The sequence below is a fragment of the Arachis hypogaea genome, chromosome 19, assembly GCF_003086295.3.
Source record: "Arachis hypogaea cultivar Tifrunner chromosome 19, arahy.Tifrunner.gnm2.J5K5, whole genome shotgun sequence".
NCBI classification, from domain to species: domain Eukaryota; kingdom Viridiplantae; phylum Streptophyta; class Magnoliopsida; order Fabales; family Fabaceae; genus Arachis; species Arachis hypogaea.
The window spans coordinates 7,239,593-7,257,605 of record NC_092054.1 but is presented as its reverse complement, the minus strand read 5'-3'; the positions used below and the strand labels follow the sequence as shown (position 1 = coordinate 7,257,605).

Below are 18,013 nucleotides of genomic sequence, written 5' to 3'. Positions count from 1 at the left end.
AAATACTTTAAATTTTTATATTTTTTTTATATTTATTTTAGATTATTTTAATTTTTATAAGTTGTTTTCGTTTTCATGTTATACAGGTCATTAAGTTGTATGGTTCAATATCTCAAGAACATGATCATGGCTTTAATAGGTTATTAATGATAAGTTTTGTTAATTATTTGTAAAATGATACTTATATATTATTTAACATGATAAATTTTTTTATTGGTGTTTAACATTATTATGATTATTTATATCCAATAGGAACCATTGGATGTATTTCTTCAACTAAATACATTTGTGAACAATCAAGAAAGTTTATAAAATTTAAGGTAATTTTTAGTTATAAAATATCTCAATAAATAATTAGTTACATTATTGAAAACAAATTAGCATAGTAATACTTTATTTACTTCTTTCACTTAATAACAATTTTATATTGATTTTTTTTTTTGTAGAATCTTGGATGCATACTAACAGAGCTTTTTGATGCCAAATATGCTTGGATTGCTATTAATCATAGAAAATATTTGACTGAATTATTGAAATAGAGTTGTAATAGATCTCACAAAAATAAGATAGTGTAAAAGAGAAGAAGGATCTGTTATTTATAATTTATTTTTTGGGATACTTATCTTAAAATTTCATATTGTAATTTTACTATTTTGATTGATTAGAACTTGTATATAATCTTTTTTCTCTATTTCAATTGGTATCTTTATAATTCCATATCTCAAATTACAGAACATATACAATTACTTTAAAAAATAAATTCATGCACAATAAATTTATTCCCATACCAATTCGTACTTAATATCCTATTGCAATTTTGAACAGATATTTTCTTCTCATGCTTTTTATCTTCAACATTAGAATTTTCATACGAGTCAGACAATTAAGTGTTATCATCTCTTGGTGAAACTCTTTATAAAAGCGTTCGCTTAAACTGATTGGATCTTCGCTAACTCATTTACTCTGACACTAATCTACAAAATTGACAATTATCTGCAGAATTTGAAAATTGCAGACTCAAATACTGTCAATCACCACTAAATATGATTAAGGTCTAAATAATGAAAATAGGGTACCAACATTACGGATAAGTAAAGTCATCAAATTTTTTATAAATTAAACATGATGAAACCATAAGATGATTGTAGGAACAATAAAACTGTTAGGGGTGTGCATGGTCCGGCCCAACTCGAAGACCCAACCCGGTCCCGAATACTTTACTAATTTGGTGTGATTTCACCGGGTCTGGGGCCGGGTAAGGGTCTAAAAAATAGACTCGGTAATTATTTCGGGTCGGGTCCGGGTCATGGCTCGGGTCACCCGAAATCGGCCCGGTGGCCCGGTCATCATGCACAATTAATATTTTGTGTTATTAGTTATTATAAGACTATAAGTTAATATTTTATGTTTAAAATGCATAAGATTTTAGACGAATGCATAATCTTGTGTTATTTGTATTGATTTAAATATTTGGTGTTATTAGACAATATTAGTATTGATTATCGTTATGCTTTAATTTTAGAGAAGAGTTGGTTCTTGTTATATTTTTCTAAGTGAATTTTACTATGTCAAATAATGGTTGGAATATTGGAAATTTAGATATTTTCACATGCTAGTTTATAAGAAGGTATTAAGGTAATGTAATGTTAATGACCCAGTTTTCACCCGATTTTTACCCGGTATAATCGTGGCCCAAAAGTGTATAGGTTTTATCGAGTCTAGGGTCGGGTTCGGGTCTAATAAATAGGCCCGGTATATATTTTAGGCCGGGTCTTGGTCACATCAAACCCGGTTTCACCCGACTCATGCACACCCCTAAAAACTGTTTACGCAGGCAGACCTTACAACACATATCCTCTAGATTCTCATTGGTCTCCTATACTTATTTTAAAGTGATACCAAATGCCTAATTCAAAACACAGAATCCTGAAAATAATTTTATTTGAAAAAAAAAGACAGCATTTTTAGAAGCAAACACAAATAAAAAAAAAATCAAAAGAATTGAATAAAATATTATAAAATAGCAAACACAAATTATGGCAATTCAAAGAAAAAAAATTACTTTTTTTTCATCTTGTCATCCACATCAATAATAAGATCATTCATATCCAAATGCATAAGGTACCTGCCTAATTGCAAAACCAACCACACAAATTCAAACCAATTATTATCAACAAGGATTATTAATTTAGGGATTTAGTGATTAAGAAAGAGAGAAAGAAAAACGTGAAAAAATGTATTCAAACCTTAGATTCTACTCGCAGAGCTGTTGAAGCGGGAGAAAGAAGACTAGGAATGAAGGTTATTCTTCTTGTTGTTACTGCCGGGAAAGAGAATAGAACGAGTGGAGTGTGGAATTGAAGATAAGAAGAAGAGTTTAAAAAATTTGAGAAAAGAGAGCTTCTTGTTGTTGTTACTGTTGTGACAGAAGAAAATGTACTCGTGAAAAGTGAAATCAAAGAGAAGAAGGGTTTGTAAAATTGGGAAAGTGATAGTCATAATTATAGTTATAATTAGCACCATTGATTTTGTTAAGGGTTGAGATCTTCTACTGGACAGCGTTAATTTTTTTCTCCACTTGAGAGAATTCGTTCCTCTATATTTACTGTTTGGAATATCTTCAAAGTTGCTTATTTAATTACACATGTTGTAAAAAAATTATTTAGTGCTTTTAGTATTAGACAAGTTGTTATTTAACCTCAATTTTCTCAACAAAATATGATATATTCCTTTATCACGTACATGACAATGATGCCAGAAATAAAAGGAACATCATCATTATCTCCTTAATTCGAAAAAATAATTACAAAAAATAGCAATTTGAATCAGCTTCACTAATAATAATGGAGAATCCTAATTTCTTCAGTCATCAGCTCTTTATATTTCAATTGGTTTCAATCATGGGAAGATAATTGCCAATACGGAAAAGCTATCACTAGGAAAGATTCGGAGTTAAAATTTGACATATAAATTTAGAGTGCTGAAGCAATTTTGACAACTGAGAGGCAGCAGGTGAAGATGTGGTTGCGGTGGCACGTGCTTGAGGCGGTGAGGAAACAACACCAGATTGAGATGTTGGCTTCTGATTAAAAAAAACAACAAAATCAGTTACATACAATTAGAGACAGAGCAGACACATAACAGAATATCAAGATTTTTAATTTTTTACACATCTCTTCGGTTTGGTTCGGTTGGATTTGGTTGGTTTTAAATAATTGAGAACCGGAAAAAGATGAATTTAATCTGACTCTTATTTTTAGATTGATATTGGTCAGATTAATTCAAGTTAATCAATGTCAAATTGTTCTTAGCTCATGTGGAAGAAATGAAGAAACGGCAATGGAAAATTGAAACATGAATATCTTTTTTATTATTATTTCCACTATGTAAGTTGTAAGCATTCACATATTCACAAAATGTTAAGACACAGAGGCAGAGCAAACAATTATTTGTATTTGATATAAACCATGGCTGTGTCCATCTTGAACAACTTTTGGAGATTAACAACCTTCAGAAAAGGTTGATTTAGGGGTCAATAAGGCAAGGTAAGGGGGGAAAAAGTGGGTGAATATGGAAAATCCCTATGACTTTATGGTACATTTTTTTTTTGCACAAAATGTTAGACTAAGGAATATAATCAAGACCTAACTGGAAGAACTTTAGGCAAAGCCTCATGAGTAGTGACAGATAGAGTCTGCATTTTGCAATCTGATGAGATGAATTGTTGAGAGCTTTCATCACCCAAAGAGGTGATCTTGTTGATTAATTGCAACAAAACTTGCTCAAGTTCTTGCCCATCACTCCATGGATGGATTTCAGCCTTAAGAAGCAAAGGGTCTTTGCAGATTAAATAGCACACTGGAAAGTTCTTCCTTGGCATCATGAAATCTCTCTCTCTAAGCCTCAAGCTCGGGCAATAATCACCACTTCCATCACCAAGATATATGATCCTCTTGTTCTCATCACCATTGTTGGATAGTGAATCTTGTATCCGCTCTATGATTAAACCCTGAATTCATCATTGAAAAAAAAATACAATGTCATCTAAATAGATGTCACATTTGGTACTATAGTCAATTTTTTATACACATACTAGTTGAATAGTTATTCAAAACCTTAGATTTGATTGGTGAATATTATAAATTAATTTTTGCACTCTCAATAGTCAAGGCATACTAATTAAATTCAATTAGTTATTCACAAAATTATAAAATGAGGTTGATAAGATTTTTCGGCTCAAAAATTTTAATATGGGAAGTAAAGTGGTGTTTTGGTTAGAAATGGGGAAATATGGTGTTTTACCCAATGGTGGATTCAAGTTCAACATGCAGGGGCGTGGTGGCTGCGACAAGTGTCAGGTGAGATGACGTGGCGCAGGATGAGTGGGACACGGTGGCATCACGTGGGGGCGTGCTAACCTACCACGTGGGGGCGTGATGATGAGGTGGCGGAGCAAGAACAGACCACATAGGCACCACGTGGGGGCGTGATGATGACGTGGCGGAAGGTGAATGGGCCACGCAAGTATCACGTGGGGGCATGTTGATGACGTGGCGCTGGAAGAATTGGCAACGTAGGCATCACACTGGAAGAATTAGCATACGCCGACAATCTCAACATATGTCCGAATGAGCGCATGTACCAATCCCGATACTCCGGGGTCGGTATGAAGTCCCATGTCAGAAGGGGGTGTAGATCCCGGAGTCGAGTGTTTCGCCTGTTGCCCCACTCCGCTATCCACTCCCTAAGCAAAATTGTCCAGTCATAAAGCTGCACTCCGCGAAGAGCCATGCAATGTTGCTCCAGTGGAATGTCCCTTGGTATTCGCGCGGGAGGGGGGGCTGTGCGAACCCAAACTGACGCATCACTCGGTCCGCAGGGTGTCACTCGATACACTCGAATGACAACAACGGAGCAACGATATCACACACATCAAAATGTCCATGTAACTCGCCGGGATGATCATTCCTTCGTACAGCTGCCACTCAAACTGCCACAGATAGTTCGAATGTCATAACCCTAACATTAATGTCTGGATCTAGGATTCATTAAAACCATAAATATTTACCTCCTGCATGTAGTCTATATCATGCCTAAATGTCACAACAGTCTTCTCTAACCACGCTGTACTCCGTTTCGAATGACTCCACCTGAAACATGATACAGTGAAAAAATTTATGTAAGTAACCGTAACTGAAACATGCATAATGAATATAATCTCCGACAAGAACCATAGATATTTACCTCATGGCAACTGGTATCTCAGCAGGTGGAAGGATATGTCTCGGTACGGGCGAAATACACGGCATTCGCTCCCATGTCCAAACAAACAACAGATTAAGAGGACCATCCATCTCCCTCGTATCATATCGTGATGCACCGCATAGTGCTCTGTAAAGATGAGCGAGACATCCTGAACCCCAACTATAAGTATGGATCCGCTCGAAATCGCGAAGCAATGGTAGATACTTCGCATGGGCGTATGCGGTCGACTTATCTGTGAATAGGGTCGACCCTAACAGACAGAAAATCTGACATCTCACATATCTTCTTATGGACTCCTCAGTGTCCAACGACTCCTCATCTCTGACACATCAAACCCAACCAAGCTTTATATAGGATTTCGAATTACGACTGAGCACCGGGGCACGGCCGAATATTGCCATGCTCTGACTCTAAACAAAATCACTACTACTGTCAGTCCATCCACTCACAGGCTCTCCATCAATTGGTAAGCCAAATATATGTGCGACATCTTCCAATGTCACTGTAACCTCACCCGCCGGCAACACAAAAGTGGGAGTCTCCGGCCTCCACCTTTCAACCAGAGCAGCTAACAACGAGTGAGATCCTCTTATCATCCCAATCCTAGATACGTGGTAGAATCCGGTGGCACGTAAGTAGTTTTCGACCCTCGGGTTCCAACTCTGTGGCGGATCCAGTTTACGCACCAACAAATTTCTGTTGAGCTGCATCAACAAAATTATATTTATTATATTACTTATAAATATTCATTTATTAATAAACAAATATTAATAAATGGATTTATAAAATGCATGTGATTAATATTTAGATATTTATTTATTTCAATATTTTATTTGTTAGAAGTGCATTACCATAGCTAAAATAATTTTTTTTCGTGCATCGACATATATTTCTCTAATATTAATAATAACAACGTATATATATTTTTCTAATACTTATTTATTTATTACTTTAACAATTATGTATTAAACTTTTGAATTTGTTCAACATACATATTTATTTACAGAATGTATATTATTTATTTATTTTACTATAGTTTTATTTTTATATTTTTATCGTAAAAAAATATATATTTTTTTTAAAAATTTTAGTTTGTCCTATAGAATACTATAGTATAATATATCTATTTTAATATTTTTATAACAGCAAATTAATTTAAAATTAACAAAAAAAATTATATTTAAACATATTAAATAACAAAAAAAAACAGAAATAAAAATACACAATAAAAATATAATTTACCAACTTACATAGATTGGATGATCCAAATAATTTATAATATGTTCTTCCGGAACTTTATAATTACGAACCATTCTTTAAAATAAAAACAAAATAATATTTTTTTTCCTTCCTATTTTTCACCCTTTCTCCACGGTGAAGCAGCAGCAGCCAGCAAGCCCTCCTTGGAAGAACGCTTCTGTTTATATAGAGCAAGCCCTCCTTCCCCTCACTAACACTCTTTTTTTCTCATTGTAACAAAGGCTTCCGTTTATATATATAGAGCTGGGAATGCTGGGAATGCTACCACACTGTTTACTGGGGTGAGACTTGTCCCCTGCATGCCAGCAGCTCCAGCACGCCCCCCGTGGTGCATCGGGACTCTGCCACGCCAGCTTCACCACGCCCCTGCGTGGTGCCAGAAGAGCATGCTGGCCGCGTCATCTCGCTCCTGCGTGGTGAGACACGTTGCACCGTTGCAGGGTCACCACGCCCCTGCGTGTTGACCGGCTGCTCCACCCCCCGGTAATTCCTCCCATCCTCCAATATTCTCCCAAAACACCAATTACTTCTCCATAAGAAAAATAATTTCCGAGATTTTTCTTCCCTTTTTTTTTTAAATAAGATAAATTTGGTGCTCTTTTAATTTGTACTGTTTGTGGGCCTATAGGTCAAATTTGATTCATATTTTCTATTTTCATCAAATCCAGTGGGCTCAGACTGGAGACCTGAAAACCATGACAGAACATTCAATTGGGTATGCAGATATTTTATTTTATTTTATTTAGCAATGAAAAAAAAAACAAATCGCCAAATCAAGGAGACACCACTCCGGTGTTCTAGGATCAAGCTAAGATCAACTTGTTTAAAATAGTATTAGTATTAGTCTAAGCTATAATGGGCTCAAAAATGAGCTTAGATTCATTAAGACACTCGACAAACACATCAGTTTCTATGTTCTCCTTGTTACCATCATCAAAAAGAGTTCTAGCCTTATCAATTGCAGAATTTAGCTTCTTCTTATCTGCAGGACAAAGCTTAGAACCGATTAAGGCTTTCTCCATGTCATAGACATAATCATCCAAAGCATTCATTGCTTTAACCTTCTCAAGAAACTCGTCATCTTCAACCTTGTATGTCTCGGCTTCCTCAATTAGCCTTCCGATTTCTTCCTGCGACAATCTTCCTTTATCATTTGTTATGGTAATCTAGTTTTTATTGCCGGTGGTCTTTTCCTCAGAAGTTACACATAGGATGCCGTCGGCATCTAAATCGAAGCATATCGATACAGGATGGCCTTTAGGAGCAGGAGGGATTCCTGAAAGTCTAAATTGACCAAGCAAGTTGTTATCGCTGGCTCTTGTCCTCTCACCTTCATAAATCTCTTCAAGCACAGACGATTGGTTGTCAGAGATCGTCACAAAAGTCATTGACTTCTTTACAGGAATGGTAGTATTCCTTGGAATCACAATGCTCATGACATCTCCTTTTGTGGCTTTACCAAGAGACAGAGGAGTAACATCCTGCAGCACCAAATTCGGGGCAGTACTCTCAGTGCCTCCATTCAACAAAGCAGCCGCAACAGCCGCCCCACAAGCGACAGCTTCATCAGGATTGATGCTCTTATAAAGCTCCTTTCCCTCGAAAAATTCTTGCAACAACTCCTGCACTTTGGGGATTCTAGAAGAGCCACCAACAAGGACTACATCATGCACACTTGCCTTGTCCATTTTCGCATCAATGAGGCATCCAGCTACCGTTTCCAAGCACTCTCTAAAGAGATCCGCATTAAGTTCTTCAAATCTAGCACGCGTTAATGATGAATAGAAATCAATTCCTTTAAAGAAAGCATCTAACTCAATGGTGGCAGTAACGGCATACGATAAAGTCCTCTTTGCCTTCTCACAAGCAGTTCTCAGTCTCCTCAAGGCTCTGGCATCGCCGCTAATGTCAACCTTGTTATTCTTTCTTTTGAATTCATTTACAAAGTAATTCACTACTCTGTTATCAAAATCCTCTCCACCGAGGTGAGTGTTTCCGGCAGTAGCCTTAACTTGGAAGACCTTCCCCTTAATAGTAAGGAGAGATACATCGAAAGTACCACCACCAAGATCAAAGATGAATATATTTCGCTCTCCAGAGCAATCGGATCTTTTGTCAAGTCCATATGCAACAGCAGCAGCCGTTGGCTCACTAATTATTCGCATCACGTTGAGACCTGCAATGGCGCCAGCATCTCTGGTAGCTTTACGCTGAGAGCCATTGAAATAAGCAGGTACTGTAATAACAGCGTTACAAACAGGTGACTCTAAGTACGCCTCCGCAATCTCTCGCATTTTAGTGAGAACCATAGATGAAATTTCTTCGGCAGAAAAGTGCTTCTCTTGATCCTTGTATGTAACAACAATCATTGGTTTGTCATCAGCACCAGCAGTGACCTTAAATGGCCACATCAACAAATCATTCTTGATAACCGGATCACTATATTTTCTACCAATGAGTCTCTTAACATCTGAAAAAACAAAAGAAGGAAAATAAAGAAATCTTTTAAGTACAGTTTAGTTTAGTGCTAAAACTCCTTCCATTTGAAAATAAATGTCAAATTTTGAATGAACTAATATAACACAATTAAGTCTAAAAATCTACTCTTATATTGGGGAAAAGGGTAATGTCTATAATAGAAGCAGCTGCATTTACAGAAAAAGACCTCTCTGGACTAATACTATAAACAATAAGTAGAGTTTCTTTATCTTGAGTAAGTTTCTAACTTCACTTTCACCCAACAAGGGTAGTGAAGATGGAAGGAGCATAACAAACCAGCAAAAACACAACTTGAAATAAGAAGTAAAAGAAAAAACAAAGTGGAGTTTCTAACATTATTTTTTTTCTTAATGTATCCAAAAATACAAAGAGACTAATTTGTGTAAGGTAGAAAGCAAGAAAAAAAAAAAAAAACACATGCAAAAATTGAAAGTAAGAAGATTACTATTATTACTATACCGAAGACAGTATTAATTGGGTTAGCAGCAGCTTGGTTCTTAGCAGCATCTCCGATTAACCTCTGATTGGCAGTAAAAGCAACGTAGGAAGGTGTTGTTCTGTTGCCCTGGTCATTATGAATGATCTCCACTCGACAGTGTTGTTCCTGCCATACGGCAACACAAGAGTAAGTTGTGCCAAGGTCGATTCCCACTGCATCTCCTTCGTACTTTCTGGCCCTCTTCATGCTTAGATTCAGAACAAGCTAAGCGAAATGGTGAAATCTTGTGAAAATATCAAACTAGTAGTAGGATTTGCAATTGAAAAGCCATATGGATATTTGTATTGTAACTCGTAAGTCTTGCTGTCTTGTTTTAACCACCCCATAATTAATTCTTCCATTTGTTTTTAATATAGCAATGACTCTTGATTTTCGAGTAAAACCCCACTGGATCCTGACCATTATGCTAATTTTCATTTCGATTGAAAAATAACATTGCACTTCTTAACGATTAATTTTGTTAGACATTTTATTCTCTCCGTTAATATTTTGGTCCAAAATTAACGGATTTTGTCTACATATTAATATATTACGTTACCTAATGACATGTTGAAAAACCATTTTAAAAGATAAAATATCTTTGTTGTATCAACAATACACTGCAATAAAATAAGACAATTAAACTCATGAAAAAAATTTAAGAAATACTTAAATCCCTAATTAATTTATACATAGACACATAAACCCATAATAAATTATGAAATAAGATAAATATCTCTAAATTTCAACAAATCATTGTACCTATTTTGTTAGATAATGTGTAAGAAAAAGTTGGTTTCAAATGGTATTATTTTCATCACCTTGATGATGGACAATACAAATATGAAAAGTTAATTTGGCCTGAAAAAATTTTTAGATAATGATTAATCAAGACATTAGGTCGACCTTGATCACGTACAATGTGCTGATCAATGGTCTTACAAGATCTATCATTTGAAGGAAGTTAAAAAATTTGTGAATGAGATGAATGAGAGAGGTTTAAAATATGACAAAATTACATTCACGATGAATATTGTAAAGATGGGGACATAAAATTTGTATTAGAGACTAAAAAGAAAATGATTGAAAGAGATTGAACTTGATGAAGTAGTTTTTATTGTGTTCATATCAGGACTTTACAGAGAAAAAGAAAGAGGAGGAGTAAATACAATGACTTATTAAAATTTAGGGATATTTATCCTACTTTATAGTTTATTACATGTGTCTATGTTTAAATTAGGGTTAAGTACTGAAATCGTCCCTAAGGTCTGGGGTAAAAATCAAAATCATCCCCGACCTTTTTTGTTATTAAAATCATCCCCAACATTACAAAATGTTATAAAATCGTCCTTTTTTTATCTCAATTTTATTTTTTGACCAAATTACCCTTAACTATTAATAAAAAAATAAAAAATAAAAATAAAAACAAAAACAAAAAACTCCTCCCCCCACCTCCACCTCCACCTCCACCTCCACCTCCGATGTCTCTTCCCAGTGAGAAAACCCAGCTTCTTCCTCTTCTTGTTCAACTTCAACACCGCCACCCTTCTTCGCCCTCCCCTCGCGCTCTCTCTCCTCTACTCCTCTGCCACCAACAACACTCACTGGCAACAATAACAATTCTTTTTCTCTTCTTCATCAGCAACAACAACAAATCCAGCAAATTGAACAATAACAAATTCAGCAAAATAAATCACTAACAAATTTAAATTTGACAACAGTTCAACAATCATCAATTGCAGTTCAACAAATAAATCTTCGTTTTTTTCGCCAGTGAAAAAAGTTCAAGCAGAAGTAGAAGGAGAAGCAGAGGCAGTCAATCACAGAAGAAGAACAACAACATAGAAACCAGATTGATAATCAGAAGCATGCAGAAGCAGCAGAACCAGAAGAAACCATAAGAAACTAGAAACCAGAAACTGGCGAGGAGTAGCGACACCGACGGCCGAGCGAGGAGGAGGAGCAGAAACGGCGGAGATCCAGCAGAAACGACGAGGAACAGCGGTGGTGGCGGTAGCGAAGAGCGGCGGCGGCAGTGAAGACCGGTGGCGGCGGCGAGGACCCTTCCCCTTCCCCCTCTTCTTCCCGAACCCCCCTCCCCCCTCTTCTCCCTTCGCGTTCCCTTCCCCCTTTCCCCGAGGAGCAGAGCGGCGGCGACAGCGAAGAGCGATGGCAGCAGTGAAGACCGGTGGCGGCGGCAGTGAAGACCGGTGGCAGCGGCGAAGACCCTTCCCTTCTTCTTCCCAAAACCTCCCTCCCCCCCCCCTCTTCTCCATTCGCGTTCCCTTCTCCCTTTCCGGAGGAGCAGAGCGGCGACGGCAGCAAAGAGCGGCAGCGGCAGTGAAGACCGGTGGCGGCGGCGAAGACCCTTTCCTTTCCCCCTTCCCCCTCTTCTTCCCGAAAACCCCCCTCCTCCCCCTCTTCTCCCTTCGCGTTCCCTGCCCCCCTTTCCCCTTTACGCTTTTTCTTTCTTTTTTTTATTTTTATTTTTTAAGTTAGGGTTTTTTTTATTAATAATGAAGGGTAATATGGTAAAAAAATAAAATTGAAGTGGAAAAGGACGATTTTAATAACAAAAAAAGGTCAGGGACGATTTTGATTTTCACCCCAGACCTTAGGGACGATTTCAGTACTTAACCCTTTAAATTAGTTAGAAATTTAAATGTCTCATAAAAAAAAATTTAGAGATTTAATTGTCCTATTTTACTGTAGCGTATTATTGACATGGCAGGGGGTGTTTTGTCTCTTGGAATGGTTCCTTGACACATCATCAACTAACGTGACACATAGACAAAATCCGTTAGTTCTGGACGGAGTCATTAACGGAAAGGGTAAAATGTCTGACGGAGTTAATGGTTAGGGACCGCAATGTCATTTTCCAATCAATGAAGGACGAAATGAGAGTTAGCGAAATGGTTAGGGACGGGGGTGTGGTTTTACTCTTTGATTTTCACTTTATCAGCTTTGGGACTTCAAAAGCAAGTAAATATACTGATTTGATTTAGGCGATAAGATAAACCGATAAGATAAGGGTTTATCTATCATATACCCTAAAGGCATAATTTAAGATTACAAATTGAGAAAATTTATGTTGAAAATAAGACACATTTAAGTTTCTAATACATTTATTTTATACCTATTAAATAAAAAAAATTGAAATTTTCTACTAATAATAAGCTTATTATGTGCCTTAAGAACACATGTTAGCTAAACCCATAAGATAATTAAATTTTTGAAAATTCTGCTATGAATTTGCTTTATATAAATAAATGATTAAATGTACACTAAAAATTAATTATTAAATTAATTATTCGTATAAAATATATATTAAAATAAAAAATGCTATATTAAGTGTATACTAAAATTAACTACTAAGGGTGGCAAAGTGGGTCGGCTTGTCCCAACTCGCTCGCCCCGCTAAGCCCGCACCATAAAAGGGGACGGGCCGGCCTCCCCTGCCAACTAAAATGGGTTCAAAATGCTAGCCCGCCTTACTTTATGATGGATTGGCGGGTTAGCCCGCTTGACTCTTTTTTTTGTTTGAAAAGTGAAATTAATTAAAATTAACCAAAAAATAATAATTAAAAAAATCAAATACAAATAAAATATAGTCAAATTATAATATAAATTTTTTCATTATTTTTTTAATTTTTAATTTCAATAAAATTGTTCAAAATAATATTTGTCAATAGAATCATCTTTATTTTAAAAAATAAGTCACATAATTTAAGTATATATACCAAATTATAAAATAAATAAATAAAGTTAATAACTAAAAAAATAAAAAAAATGAAAAAACGTGTTTAAAAATTATATAATTATTAATTTTGTAATAGTAATAACTCTTTTATTTAATAAAAAAAGAAAGAAAAAATAAAAATTTTTGGCCCGACAGGTTGGCCGGCCCACCAAAACCCGCAAATTTGGCGGTGCGGGTTTGACGGTTTTTTTAATTTGGTAGGTTTCAAATTCTAGTCCGACCCGCCTTTTTTAGCGGGTTCGGCGAGTCGGCCCGACGAATTCGACCTGTTTTTCCACCCCTGTCTAAAATAGTAAAATCAATCATTGGTATAAAATATATATTGAAATATAGATATATATTAAAAATAAATTGAATAACACATGTATTTATACACAAATATATTAGTAACTCATTTTGGTCGCTAATTATTTATTTTTATATATAAATAATATTTTTTTATAAGATATATTTAAAAATATGTTATGAAACACATATTTTTATATACAAATATAAAATAGTTAATTTAATAACTAATTTTTTGTAGGTATTTAATTTATTTAAAATAAATTCTTGAAAACTTTTGCGATAAATACAATAATCCTCCTAGCTAGTGTTTAAATTTCGTTACTGTAATTGTAGAACTCAAGGCAAATCTATTTGGAAGAGTTGATAGATTTCTCTTTTATTAATCACTAACTAAACATATTTATTTTTTTTGTCCAACATCTATTTGGCTAGCACCTAAGAACGACAACACCATCCAAATCTACATGTACCTGCCACGCCCTAATCTAATAGAAGCATGTAACATCATCATTGTCTCTTTCAATTCAAAAAAAAATAAAAAATCAGCTTCACTAATAATAATGGAGAATCCTAATTTCTTCAGTCACCAGCTCTTTTTATTTCAATTGGTTTCAATCTTGGGAAGAAAATTACCAATACGAAAAAGCTGTCACTAGGAAAGATTCCAAGTTAAAATTTGACATATGAATTTAGAGTGCTTAAGCAATGTTGAGAACTGAGAGGCAGCAGGTGAAGATATGGTTGCCGTGGCACATGCGGAGGACGTGGAGACAGCACAGCCAAGACTCGGAGAGGGAGTTTTCTACCATTGTTGCGAATCTGAGCACGTGCTTGAGGTGGTGAGGCAACTGCACCAGATTGAGATGTTGGCTTCTGATAAAAAAAACAACAAAATCAATTACATACGGTTAGAGACAGAGCAGACACATAACAAAAAATCAAGATTTTTTACACATCTCTTCGGTTCGGTTCGATTTGATTTGGTTGGTTTTAAATAACTGAGAACCGGAAAAGGCTGAATTTAATCTGACTTTTATTTCTAGATTGATATTGGTCAGACTAATTCAAGTTAATCAATGTCAAATTGTTCTTAGCTCATGTGGAAGAAATGAAGAAACGGCAATGGAAAATTGAAACATGAATCTCTTTTTTATTATTATTTCCAATATGTAAGTTGTAAGCATTCAGATATTCACAAAATGTTAAGAGATAGAGACAGAGCAAACAGTTATTTGTATTTGATATAAACCATGGCTGTGTCTATCTTGAACAACCTTTGGAGATTAACAACCTTGAGAAAAGGTTGATTTAGGGGTCAATAAGGCAAGGTAAGGGGAAAAAAAAGTGGGTGAATATGGAAAATCCCTATGACTTTATGGTACATTTTTTTTTGCACAAAATGTTAGACTAAGGAATATAATCAAGGCCTAACTGGAAGAACTTTAGGCAAAGCCTCATGAGCAGTGACAGATAGAGTCTGCATTTTGCAATCTGACGAGATGAATTGTTGAGAGCTTTCATCATCCAAAGAGTTGATCTTGTTGATTAATTGCAACAAAACTTGCTCAAGTTCTTGCCCATCACTCCATGGATGGATTTCAGCCTTAAGAAGCAAAGGGTCTTTGCAGATCAAATCCCACACTGGAAAGTTCTTCCTTGGCATCATGAAATCTCTCTCTCTAAGCCTCAAGCTTGGGCAATAATCACCACTTCCATCACCAAGATATATGATCCTCTTGTTCTCATCACCATTGTTGGATAGTGAATCTTGTATCCTCTCTATGATTAAACCCTAAATTCATCATTGAAAAAAAAAATTACAATGTCATCTAAATAGATGTCACATTTGGTACTATAGTCAATTTTTTTACACATACTAGTTGAATAGTTATTCAAAACCTTAGATTTGATTGGTGAATATTATAAATAAAGTTGATAAGATTTTTCTCCCTTTTTTTTTTCAAATAAGATAAATTTGGTGCTCTTTTAATTTGTACTGTTTGTGGGCCTATAGGTCAAATTTGATTCATATTTTCTATTTTCATCAAATCCAGTGGGCTCAGACTGGAGACTTGAAAACCATGACAGAACATTCAATTGGGTAAGCAGATATTTTATTTTATTTTATTTTATTTAGCAACAAAAAAAAAAAATCGCCAAATCAAGGAGACACCACTCCGGTGTTCTAGGATCAAGCTAAGATCAACTTGTTTAAAATAGTATTAGTATTAGTAACATCTAAATTTCCGGAAGCTAGAACAAGTTAAGATCAACTTGAAAGCTACAACTAGAAACATGTATTATATATAATTAAATTAAAAAAAAAAACATTTTTTTTAATTAGCAGTTTTAGCAGCATACCTTGCACATATTTGGAGGGCACAAAGCACAACCATGTGGGGCTTTGTTAAAGTCATGGTAAGGCAAAATTCTCAACCTTCCTTCTTCACTAACATAACCTGGGTTTGTGTTAATCTCTGAAAAGTATTCCTTTATTCCCAAATGCTCCAAAATTGTTTCAATGAAGAATAAGTTAGCATCACTCACAATCCTCAAATCACACCTGAAAAAAAGAAAAATTTACCACCTTAAATTTCACTCAAGATAAATAATACTAAAAAAGATAGTTAAATTTTTTCCTCCAAATTAAACCCATAGAGAGAGAAAGAGTGATACCCTAAAGCATGTGCAGCTTTAATGGCAGGTATTACTCTTGGGTGAATAGGAATTCTATGAAGAACTTCTTTAATTTCCCCAATGGTTTTTCCTTGTGCATGCATCTCCAGCATCAACTTATCCTATAAATCCAAATAATCAAAGGGGGAAAAACCATTAATTAAGTTCCTCCAGAAACACGAAATGCATGATATGTTCCTCAAACACAATGCAGGTTGCAAAACAAAAATGAATAAATATGTGAATGCAGGAAGAAAGAACATACCATGAGGGTGTTCCAAGGCATGGTTGGAAGAAGCTGATTGAACAAATCGGTGAAACCCAACCCATCAATGACCCAGTTATCACTGTCACAATCAACAATGGTTTTGTCGAAGTCGAAAACCACAATAATCCCAGACATGTTTCCTCTTTTTTTTTCTTCCTCTCTTCAGAAAGAACAAAGCTTTTTCTGATTGGGTGTTTAAAAGTACTCTCAAAATGTGTTCTTGGCTTGGATTTTTCGCCAACACATAACAATGGTATTTATAGCTGGAACAAGCTAAGCCCAACACCGAAATTTTAAAAAATAAAAAAGAGAGAAAAGAAAATATTATTTTGAAATTTAAGAAAAGAATTTAAAATTATATCCTAGATTCCAAAGGAATATTACATTGGAGATCCATGGGAATTGTTATTTCCTGGTAAGTGGTAAGGAGAGAGATTAAGATCTAAGAGCATGCATCTAAAAAGGTGGCATTTTCTTCTCTAGAAGAATTCATAATTCGGAAATCTCATTCTTTCCTTTGTATTAAATCTCAGCCGTCAGATTAGGTTGTCACGAGAATCGCACGGTGGAGAATGCGTTGAAGGCTTAAGGCCGTAAGAACACAACGCGGGAATATAAAGAGGAATATTCGAATGCATTTGGTTTTTGGTTACACTTTTTTTTTCCTTTTTTTTTTTAAGTTTCCTTTTTTATTTTTTGTGTATGTGATTACTTCATATTAAGTTTGGTTGGTGGCCACCAGTGGATGGATCCTGTAAGAATATTCCAGGTATAGTCCGTTCTAGACAAAGAAAGTTCTTCTATGAAGTAAGTGCATTCAATTTAAGTATACCATAAGATAAGATATTCGCTTTTAATAGTACTATTTATCTATCTTCAATTAAAAATATTGCCATAATAATACCTAAATTCAATAACAATGTTTTGATTTTCCCTTTAAATTGTTTCAAACATTTGATTAATTATTTAAATTTTTAGAGTAATACTGCATAGTCAATAATAATTTATATTTATATTTATAAGCATTTTATACACACAAAAAATATAATTTACACTTATATTTTTAAAATTTATACATATAAATTAATAAAATTTATTTATTAAAAATAATTTAATATTTATACTAATTAAATAATGGCAATAAATATTAAAAAATTATTGGTCCCTAAAAATTTTTCATTTTAAATAAATACTACCATATTTATATACAATTATTTAACATAAAACAAAAATACTAATAATTGTGACTGTTTACTTTTTATTTTGTTTCCATTTGGATAAAATTTTTAAATAATCAGTAGCAAATATTTACCAATTAATTAAGTATAAATAATATTTTTTTTATTATTATTTTTAAATATTTTGTATATTATATACTTTCAAATTATGTATACTAAATCTATGATTATATAAGAATTATTGTTTTTCAAGATAAAAAAAAACAGTGCTGTATGTATCCATCACTATTGTTGTCGTTAGTAGTGTATTGTATTTTTTATGTGGCTGATACATTGCGCTT

At 34.6% G+C, this 18,013-nt stretch overlaps 2 protein-coding genes across 2 annotated transcripts; both read right to left on the bottom strand.

Moving 5' to 3' along the window:
• Positions 1–7,236: 7,236 nt before the first annotated feature.
• LOC112777512 (heat shock cognate 70 kDa protein-like) lies at positions 7,237–9,848 on the bottom strand. Its single transcript, XM_072228089.1, has 2 exons — positions 9,484–9,848; positions 7,237–8,995 (listed from the first exon to the last, which is right to left on the bottom strand). The coding sequence occupies exons 1-2, from the start codon at positions 9,707–9,709 to the stop codon at positions 7,692–7,694; spliced, it is 1,530 nt and encodes a 509-aa protein (XP_072084190.1). The 5' UTR covers positions 9,710–9,848; the 3' UTR covers positions 7,237–7,691.
• A 4,050-nt stretch (positions 9,849–13,898) lies between these two features.
• LOC112776098 (inorganic pyrophosphatase 2) lies at positions 13,899–17,214 on the bottom strand. The gene is made up of 5 exons (XM_029295609.2): positions 16,492–17,214; positions 16,227–16,348; positions 15,912–16,113; positions 14,983–15,342; positions 13,899–14,423 (listed from the first exon to the last, which is right to left on the bottom strand). Exons 1-5 carry the CDS (start codon positions 16,627–16,629, stop codon positions 14,220–14,222), a joined length of 1,026 nt encoding a protein of 341 aa, XP_029151442.2. The 5' UTR covers positions 16,630–17,214; the 3' UTR covers positions 13,899–14,219.
• Between the last annotated feature and the right edge of the window lie 799 nt (positions 17,215–18,013).